At 36.0% G+C, this 10,869-nt stretch overlaps 1 protein-coding gene across 1 annotated transcript in view; it reads left to right on the forward strand.

Moving 5' to 3' along the window:
• Positions 1–917: 917 nt before the first annotated feature.
• Positions 918–10,869, forward strand: part of LOC107601421 (serine/threonine-protein kinase LMTK1-like) — a 58,066-nt gene continuing 48,114 nt past the window's right edge. The window contains exon 1 of the mRNA XM_016293584.1: positions 918–1,453. Coding sequence (XP_016149070.1) covers positions 1,372–1,453 — 82 coding nt within the window. The 5' untranslated portion in view covers positions 918–1,371. The remainder of the gene's footprint in view (positions 1,454–10,869) is intronic.

Raw genomic sequence — 10,869 nt, forward strand, 5'->3', positions numbered from 1 at the left:
GACAACCAAACACAGTGTAAGGGCATATGCGTTCATGTCTTCAGATTTGGAAACAGAACATAGTCTTTAAAGGGGAATGCTGCTGAAGTGTATTGACTTTGATGATATTATATCTTTTATCTTGTGCTAGACTTATTTTAAGCCTCTGTGTCTGTGTTGTTTTCGAAGATCTGTTGTGCTTTTCCAAGAGTAAAGCCTGTTTTTAATTTTCTTATTTTTTGACAGTTTAAATGTTTGATATATTTACAAATATAATTTATTCCTGTGATGGCAAAGCCACATTTTCATCAGCCGTTACTTCAGTCTTCAGTGTCACATGATTCTTCAGGAACCATTTTATGCTAATTTCTTCTTCTTATAATATATATATATGTGCATCTCAAAAAAAAATTGAATATCGTGAAAAAGTTTTTTTTGTTTGTTTTTTGTAACTTATTTCAAAAAGTGAAACTTTCATATATTCTAGATTCATTACATGCAAGTAAAACATTTCAAAAGTTTTTTGTTTGTTTTCATTTTGATGATTAGAGCTAACAGCTCATTGAAGTCAAAAATCCAGTATCTCAAAATATTAGAATATTTACGTTTGAGTTTCATTAAATGACAATCCCTACAGTATAAATTCCGGGTATCTCTTGTTCTTTGAAACCACAATAATGGGGAAGAATGGGGAAGAAATTGGGGAAGACACAGTTTTGCGTAGGGCCCCCAGAAGTCTATGATCGGCACTGCTAGCAATTATGCAAGAATCCAGGTGTTTCCCCATGACTCTCATCATTAAAAAGTTGTGACCAATCAAACAGTTCCGCGAATTGTAATGTACCATAAAAGAAGTGTTTTATTTCTTGGTTAAATGTTAGCGTCAGTCACCGCTGCGCTTGTGGCGCAAACTCCTCCCCTCAGCGGATTCCAGCAGAAGCAGTCCGCCTGAGATGCTGTGGAGGAATCGCGGTGAGCAAGATGGCGCTGTGTCGTTCAGCACTGAACAGCTCCCGTCGGGCGTTTTAACAAACACTTTCAGTTGAGCTTAAATCAATCAATTAAAACGAAAGCCAGAATTCGCCTTGGGTTTTCTCCTTCAGTCGGAACGCAAGGAATGCTCCACAGGACGTTCGCTTCATTTGGTGCAGAGAAGCAGCAGAACCCACCGCAGAGACCCTCTCTACGAGAATGACCAGAGAAGATTCAAATGAACTCGCCGATGGCTTGCGGTGAGACCCATCCATAAATCCACCAGTGGATTTATCTGGCTATTCCCCTGTTTTGGCTCTATAACATGGAGGAGCGAGAAAATGATATGTTTGGACAGAAAATAAACTCTCTTATTTAACATCAGAAGCATCGTTTCTGGACTTTCACGTTATCTTCAGCATGTCAGGCACTGTAACACTGCTGGTCATGTCTGCGTCGTTTTTCAACCCTAGTTTTGCGCTGAGCTCTCATTTTGACTCAGGTAGGCTTATTTATCTGTATCTGTATCTTATGTTGATGTTTTTAATGCACGTAGTGTGCTGTCACATTCTGTGGTGATACGCAAAATACTCATCACTATGAAGAGCCGCTAGAATGAGATCTTGTGTTAGAAGCGTTTTGAATGATATTTGATCACATTTGTACAGGGAAATACTCGTAGACTGATCATTTTATTGTTTTCTAACTATCTATATAAGATTGTCTTATTATTTCGGTTCATACACCGGGTGAAAGCAAACAAAATGACTCAATTGGCCTCTCCACATGTCCACTGACTGGCATGCCAAAGGTGAGAGGTGGAGGTGTAAGACTGGGTTACTGATGCACAGGTAGCCATTTCTGATTGGACAAGCAGGACACTATCAACCTCCAGGGAGGTGTGGGTGTGGGTGTGGGTGTGTGTGTGTGTAGTGAGCAGCTAATTAAGAATATAATGACTGGTAAATGAGGAAGAGCCTAACCTTTGGTTCATGACAAGGTATATTTAAAATTGCACTCAAAAACAAAGAATCGCATAAAGCATCTTCAATATGCTAATAGTATACATCATGAAAGTTCTGCCATTATTTACTCATCTTCATAAGATGGAAAGCTCCAGAAATTGGGTAAAGCCACATCAAATAGCTGCAGAAAAGAAAATAGTGGCTTGAAATCGTTCATGACTTTTATTTAGGGTGAATACAGGTAAAGTGGGACACTTTATGATCTGTTGTTGTTTTAAAATAAAAAATGTGTTGTGGAAACCATTTTCATTCAGTAATTGCTAGTAAATTTCACAAACAGTTACAGGGAAATGGCAAATAACACATTGAATTAAACATAAAATTTTGAAGTAGAAAAAAACGGAAAAAGGTTTTTCTTGTAAAACTCACTAGAATAATCTTATTTACAACTCAAAAAAATCTCTTTTTACAACCTAATGCTGAATTGTAATGAAAGAATATGCAATAAACATGCTTGATTATCCTTAAAGGGGTCATCAGATGTTACATGCACTTTTACAAGCTGTTTGAACTGAAATGTGTATTGGCAGTGTGTGTACAACCAACCTATAATGATAAAAATACACCCAGTGGTTTTTTAAAATTTACTAAAATCTTTACCCCTTTCTCAAATCGAGCCGATCTCAGATGCTTGTCTGTGTGACGTCATAAAAACAGGCCCCTCCCACGATAGTTTGATTGACAGTAGCGTTTCAGCACAGACTGGACTGGTGTCTTAGACCCGCTCTGAGTGAGCTGTCATCAGTCCTCCATTGTTTCACCGCCGGAGCGGATTTAGATAAGAATGTCTCCTACGCAATTGAGGTGTTCTGTTGTTGGATGTAATAATGAACATAGCACTCGTCATTTACTCCCGACATCTGAGCCGCTGAAGATGCAGGGGATTACGTTTGTTTGTGAAGGGAATGCGCCCCCGATCTACATAAATGCATCTATGTTCGCGCGAATCATTCATGATCCAGCTTCAGCTACAGAAGAAGTGAGTTTAAGGCTTTTTAATGAATCTTTGCAAATCGCCTTTCCTAATAATGTGCTAATTAGTAAGTTTCACGATGAATGAAAGTAAACAGTCCCTCAGAGAGCAGCTCGGAAGAGAGGGGCGGGGTCAGCATAGCTCATTAACATTTAAAGGAAAATGCTACAAAACTACTTGCTCTGAAAAGAGCTGTTTTTGACAGGGTAAAAAAGGTGTTTTTTACACTACCATTGAGAAATGTTAACCAAACTATGTTGCAGACTTTTCATTAGGACCCTAAAAAATCATATCAACTTGTGGAAAATGGGCATCCGATGACCCCTTTAAGTTTCCTACTTTACCAATTAGCACTGGAAAATACTAAAGAAACAAAAATAAAAAACATACAAGAAACAAAAGAAAATCCTAAATAAAATATCAGATGACACTAATGGAAGCTGCGTTACAACCCCTCACATTGTTCTAAACCTGTATTTTATTTATTTTATTTTTTTATTTTATGAGTGAAGAATCCTCAGAATAGGAAATTTAACAACAGTTTATAGTCTGTCAGGCTCCAGAAAGGGCAAAAACATCGTGGAACTGTTCATATGACTCTTGAAAGTCTTCTGGAGTCATACAATAGTTTTGTGAGAGACCTGAATTTCAATTTTGTTTTCTAAAAATCTTGCCCTCCCTTAGTTGTCAGATCAGTTTCTGCCTAGAAAAGGCGTAGGATAAAGCTTGACATCAATGATGTTCATTCGTGGGGCATTTGACGTCATTGACATCCAACCTGATATGACACTTCTAAAGGCACCATATTTCTTCTTCACACAAAGCTGTACTTTTCTGGTCCGCTGGATAAAAAATAACAGCATATGGGTTTGGAACAACGTGAAGTCGAGGAAATGATGATGCAATTTTTGGGTGACCTATCCCTTTAAAGCCTCCCTATGGTGTGAAAATGAGCCACCATGTGGGTTGTTGCCAATGGTGAATGGTATTCCCTCCCTTCTAAATTAGGACTCAGCTGTGTGTTTGTTGCCTCCTCACATGGTTCCTATGGTTACCAAGAGGGTCTTCAGACTTGGATTTAAGAATCTAAGCAATGATTCCATTTCTCTGCATTTTTATTATTACCTTCTATGAGATATACTGCTATTAGCTATATCGAAGCCTCTTTTCAGTATTCGTACACCATGTTCCAAACTGACTTTCACAAATTGGAATTTCCATGTTTTACAGTTTCAATTTGGAGTCGTAGACCTCTTCCCGTCCTCCGAATTTAATTATGTCCGTCAGTGGTGATGAACAGGGGAACAAGGTCTATCTGTCAAAGTGATGAATGGAAGTAGGACTCATCCTGGAGAGTCTGGGAATGATTAGAGGGAGATAAAGGAAACAGAATCTGCTCTTGTAGTCCTGCTGGGCTTGTTTCAGACCAGGATACTGAAGCCTGATTCAAATGTATTCATTTGTGTTTTCTTGAATATTTAAAATGTAAAATTGGTGCAGAAATAATTTTCACTCCGAAACTGCTTGTAATTTTCACAAACCAAATCAAGAAATGGTGAGCAACACATTGAATTAAAGGGATAGTTCACCCAAAAATTCTGTCATTAATTTCTCACCCTCATGCCGTTACAAACCCGTAAGACCTAATTTGTGTTTTCTTGAATATTTAAAATGTACAATTGGTGCAGAAATAATTTTCACTCCGAAACTGCTTGTAATTTTCACAAACCAATCAATAAATGGTGAGCAACACATTGAATTAAAGGGATAGTTCACCCAAAAATTCTGTCATTAATTTCTCACCCTCATGCCGTTACAAACCCGTAAGACCTTCATTCATCTTGGGAACATAAATTTAGATATTTTTGATGAACTCCGAGAGCTTTCTGACCCTGCATAGACAGCAATGGACCTGATACATTCAAGGCCCCGAAACATGGTAAAGAACATCGTTAAAATAGTCCATGTGACATCAGAGGTTCAACCGTAATTTTATGAAGCAACGAGAATACTTTTTGTGCGCAAAGAAAACAAAAAGAATGACTTTATTCAACAATTTCCTCTCTTCCGATTTTGATGCACGTTCATGACACTACCATGATGCATGCGTATTAGGTTTTAACATGCGTGAATGTGCAGAGTAGAATGACAAGAAATTTTGAATAACGTAATTATTTTTCACACAAAATGTATTCTTGTAGCTTCATTAAATTAACAGTTGAACCACTGATATCACATGGACTATTTAAACGATGTCCCTACTACATTTTTGGGCCTTGAACATGTCATTACTTGAACTAGTTACATGAACTATCCCTTTAAATGTGAAATTAATTAGTAGTAATGATTTTGAAGTTTGAAGTAATCTTTGTTTTATTTACAACTTCGAAAATAATAAATTTTTTACAGTGTACCTCCTTTCTCTAGAAACATAATTTTGTGTGTTTACAATGCAAACGTTGTCACACTTCAGGCTGAAATTTAGGGACAAATTCTGGGAAATCTTCTTTTACCCCATCATTTGCATTTTAATTGCCTTTTAGTTTCTGTTTAGCTAGAAGGTGAATCATGGTGATGTAGTGCCGAGCATCATTACAGCTGGATCTTCTTAATGGATTCTAAAATTAATGGCTGTTACAGATGGTTAAAAACAAAACCGTGAACTTTTTCAATAGGTCCAGAACAGCATGGCTCTATTTAGGCAATTGTTCCTGAGGTTATGTTGAAATTTACTTCTTAGTAGAAACTGAAATGATAGAGAGGCATGGCGATTGTAATGATGACATCATCTTTCTGGAAGCAGTGTTTGTTGGGTAATTGCTGGTGGTGTTGGCGGCCATCCCATGCCAGCCTCCAGAGCTCAAGTTTCCTGACCGCCAGACAATCGGACTGTCCTGTAGCACTGGGCTCTTCCTAAAAGACCAATTGCTGTTTATTCTCCTCCTGTGAATTTCGCACACGGGATCTGACAGGAGGATCGGTAAGAACATGTTACAATGGATTATAGTCAATTATACGCACGTTGAGATGTGCTAGTGGAGAAACAGGGAAAGACGAAATATGACATAATGAGATTTTGTAACCATCGACAAATTCTTCAAACCGTCCAAAAGAGAGTTTGTATAAGATGTGTCTGGTTGAGATTGAGAAGAGAGGATATTTTGTGCTCACATGTGTTTATGAAGGACATGGCGGTTACATGATGCACAAGTTATGGTGAAGGGCAGTGAAATGGCATCGGGTGTGATGTAAACAAGCTGGTGAGAGGTGCGTGGCACTATGGTTTATATGCAATTTTGATTCATTTATGGTTTACTGGATTTAGTGAGTAGAGAATTTGAATATATACTGTTCTGATACTGTACTGATTGAAAGTAATACTTTTATTCAACAAGGATACATTTACTTCGTCAAAAGTGACTATATAGACATTTATATTGTTGGATTTCTATTTCAAATAAATGCTGTTCTTTTGGACTTTATATTCATCAAAGAATGCATCACAGTTTCCACAAAAATAACTATTTTGAACATTGATAAAAAATAAATGTTTCTTGATTTTCTTGTTTCTTCTTTCAGTGACACTGAAAACTGGAATAATGGCTGCTGAAAATTCAGCTTTGCCGTCACAGGAATAAATTATATTTTAAAATATATTAAAATAGAAAACAGCTTTTGATCAATTAAATGCAGCCTTGGTGAGCATAAGAGACTTATATTAAAATATTAAAATATTAATAACTTCAAACTTTTGAACAGTACTATACAGTTCATTTCACAGGCTTGAGAATTCTGATGCTGGAACATGAGATGTATGCCTCATTTTTCCATTTTTTTCTATTAATGTTGGTCTATATGAGTTGTTGCATGGCTGTTTGCTTGATTTTATGTACATAGTCGTTATACATGTAGCTGAAAAAGCCAAAGGCATTCATTATAAGGGGGTGTCCACATGCTTCAGCGAGCTCTCTGTTATTTTCATGATACATTTGCTCCCATCAGTTCTATTCTAAGTAAACCTCTCAACACCTGGCTCCAAACACTGTCGTTTGTTCCTTCAGGTTCAGTTACAAACAAGCTGCCATGATTGGCGCTAATGGCCTGTGCCATTGCATTTGTGTGTGTGTGTGTGTGTGTGTGTGTGTGTGTTTGTAGTAAGAGAATACGAGTATGTAGGAGTGCAGGAGATGGTGGAAGATAATCGATCCTGATGGAAAGAAGAAGTCTAGTGCAGTTAGAAAAGAGCAGTCCATCATCTCTCTCCTCTCCAAAAAATATGGCGTCCGCTAATAGATGCCACTCCCAGTGATGGAGTCTGAATGATATTATTTTCTTGCTCTTTGTATTGAACTCTTTATTGATTAAGACTCATCATAATGGATATGATTGCAACCAATATTGGTTGTGTTGTCTTGGCTTTTATATACTGTTGACAGTCTATGCCAGTCCAGTGCAAAACTGTTATAAATGCTAATAAAAAATAAGAGGTATGTTTGCTTTGACTCTGTAAATTCATTGGAAAGACAACAGAAGAATGCATTCTCAGACTCAAGGGAGAATTTTCTAATCGAATTTGAATTTGCATGTGTGTGTGTGTGTATGTGTGTGTGTGTGTGTGTGTGTGTGTGTGTGTGTGTGTGTGTGTGTGTGTGTGTGTGTGCGCGCGTGTGTGTGTGTGTTTCCAGTAAATTTGAATGATTTTCCTGCACTATCAAATTATATTATCAAAGCTTTGAGAAAACAAGGCCAAGTGCAAGACAGCAAGTCTATTTCAGGGACTTTCAATAATGCCCAAAGTGAAGCTATTCAGTGTGAGAGAAAAGGAAGATTGTGACCTAGAACAGCACTGAAGTACCCAAGTTTTTTTTCCCTTTGAGATGCAATATAATCTCAAAAAAAGAAAAAAATGAAAAGTGAAAGTGGCATAGCCATTAGTCACTTTTCAGCCATTTTATAGCAAGAAGCTTCATTTAAAAAGTCACTGATGAATCATATGATGATGGGTGAATCTAAGACAACTTTGGACTTAAAATTGATATCAATAGATTTAAAAAAAAAAATTTTTTTTACAAGATATAGATTTTTTTCTTTTTCTTTCATTTTTATTTTTCATAACAATTAAAAATAATTCAAATAAGTAGATTATAACAAAAATATTATCAATTGAGTGTTCAATTATATTTAAATGATAAATACAATTATTAATTCATTTAAATTATTAAATTATTAAAATGCTACAGATTGCTCACTTGAGAATTAATGGCTGTAAAGAGTTAAATAAATGAACAAACAGTTTACTAAATGGAATTGTAAAGTGACTTTACCTGTGAACACCATTGTTTACTGTTGAATAAATTGTAGTGTATCTGTGCTATTCTATATCTTTTTATAAACAATAAATAATATTTACCATGAGGGATATTTACGACAATGATTTTTCTCTTCTTGATAGTATCCCAATAATAAATCATTTTGGGCCATTTTTGATCTACAGAAAGTATTAATTTGTCATACATGCAAACAATGTATTTATTTGTTTGCATAAGGTTTGAATGCCATTGTATGCACAGAATGTTAAGAGGGCTTTGCAAATCTCTTTATGTATTTAAGGGATTATTTCTGTAATCTATGTTTAAGGCAGATGTTGCTACAATTTATCCACTTCATTGATGAAACTGGCAGCAGTTTTACAAACATATTAAATGAATCCCTCTAGAATGGCCATGACCTCCCTGTAAGCACCTCCTGCTACTCAGTTTGTCTCTCTCTCTAGGCCTACAGGGCGTAACACAGTAAAAGCGCTGATGGTCCTCCGTGTCTGCTTGAGAAAAGTTGCTTGCTGTCACACTCTCTGCAGGCTGCATTGACCCAGAAAATACAGATGGATTGCACAGCAAAATCACTCACACAAGGTAGAACAAAATGCTGGAAGGGCAGACTGTTGAGATGAGAAGTTTGACTGTAGGAGTAATTTAAGTCAAAAATGACAAATTGGCTGAGTTTGTACCCAAAGTTTAGATTGGGCTTTGAAATGGTACCATGGTGTCCTGTATACCTGTATTAAACTATACTATCCTGCATTTTAGTGAAGTATGCTGTATGTTGCAGACTTTTATTGCACTTCTACTTCTGCACATCAGCACCATGGAGAGTTCCAGAGAGAGAAACAGAGGCCATTATGTTGTTCCCATCTCATATATATTACCATGTTGAAGGACAGCAAGGCTAAGATGCAAGCTCAATATAGAATCCATTATGATTGTTCGCTCTCTCCTTTTGATTGCAATCTCAATGCATCTTGTAGAATACAGACAGCTATTGAATGAGATGCAGGAAACCCCTAACTGATTGAAGGTTTTCTCGAAAGCGTCTGGAAGAGCAATAGGTTTGGAAAAAATAGCATTCAACAGCAATGAACTGAAGTGTGTTTCAGGCTTTCAGGATTGAAGTGAATTGGTTTATTTCCTCCTACTGACACTTTCCACACATAGGGTACAAAAATCTGTTTTAAAAATCAGAATTAATCTTTTTTCATAATCTTAATTTATTATTATTATTCATTTACAGTGACTTAATGGTTAAATAGTTCAGCTTGCTGTGCAGTTGTTTGTAGAAAGAAAAGGAAAGGAAAGGATGGGAAAGGAATTATCTTCTTGTCCGAATAACTTTCATTCTTGGGTGTCTCAATTTTAAGGACTATTATTATTATTATTATTATTATTGTTGTTGTTTTTATTGTATTGTATTGTATTAAATTATGATGTTAATCTTGTGATTTTATTTGTAGATACAGACAGTGTACAGACATTTGACATTTTCAAAACTGCTTTTTATGCTAGGTAATCTATTATTTATTTCATTATATATTTATTTATAACATAATATCCTTGTCATATCTAATGCTTAAAAAATGTAATGGGACACCAAAGTACCCTATTTGTGTACCTAAGTGTCTGCTAACTGCCATTTTACATCCTGGCAGCCAGTGTAATATTTCTAATGATTTCTGTGACTAGGAAAGACCCTGCATTAATGCAGTGTATGCTATTTGTAATGAAAACACGTGTAAGTGGCCATTAGTATTTCTCTGTCTCACAGCATTTGCGTTTGAGTGTGATCAAGAAGTGTAAGACAGAAGCGTTGCTGGTGAGTTTACACAGCAGATGCTCGTCGCTCTACTTCCATGGCAACATGTGACACAGATGTCACACCATCCCATAATTTCAGACTCATTAATCAAACTCTGATTGGCTTGGCCTGGAGGATTCATCGGATGCTGAATCACCTCTGTCACCTCTGTCACTTCTGTCACCCTGGGCAATTAAGGGTTATTTATCATCTCTAGTTTATTAGGAGGTCAAATGAGGATGTTGGTGCTGGTAGTTATTTAAAGTAGTCATATTTTATACTTCTAGCATTGTATTTTTTGCCTGAAGTCCATTTATTATTTTGGTTAAGACTACTTGGAATTTAGTTTTACACTCCAGTGTTATTTTAGCATCGAGATAGTAGTTTTTATTAATATTTTAAATGAGTTTTTTTCCCGTCTTTTTTTTCTCCGTGTGTGTGTGTGCATGTTTATGTGGTTTATGAGGACACAAATTTGTATAATAACATGGGTATGACATAGGTATAATTTCATTATATTTTTCATTTCAAGGCAACTATTTCAGCTAACTGAAATAAAATGTTTTTTTTAATTTAATTTTAGTTTTAGTATTTTATTTAGCTTTTGTTTTATTTAATGTAATATTTAATGGAATTTTAGTTATACTATTTTAGTTAACTAAAATAACCATGTTAGATGCCAATATTATGTCAATCAAACTATGATTTGTCATGATGGTCAGACAGTCTTTCTTGGCTAATAGGCAGTTTTAGTAAAAAAAAAAAAAAAAAAAAAAGGGGAAAAGATGTTTC

This window comes from Sinocyclocheilus grahami, unplaced genomic scaffold (assembly GCF_001515645.1).
Source record: "Sinocyclocheilus grahami isolate Dianchi unplaced genomic scaffold, SAMN03320097.WGS_v1.1 scaffold305.1, whole genome shotgun sequence".
In the NCBI taxonomy this organism is placed as follows: domain Eukaryota; kingdom Metazoa; phylum Chordata; class Actinopteri; order Cypriniformes; family Cyprinidae; genus Sinocyclocheilus; species Sinocyclocheilus grahami.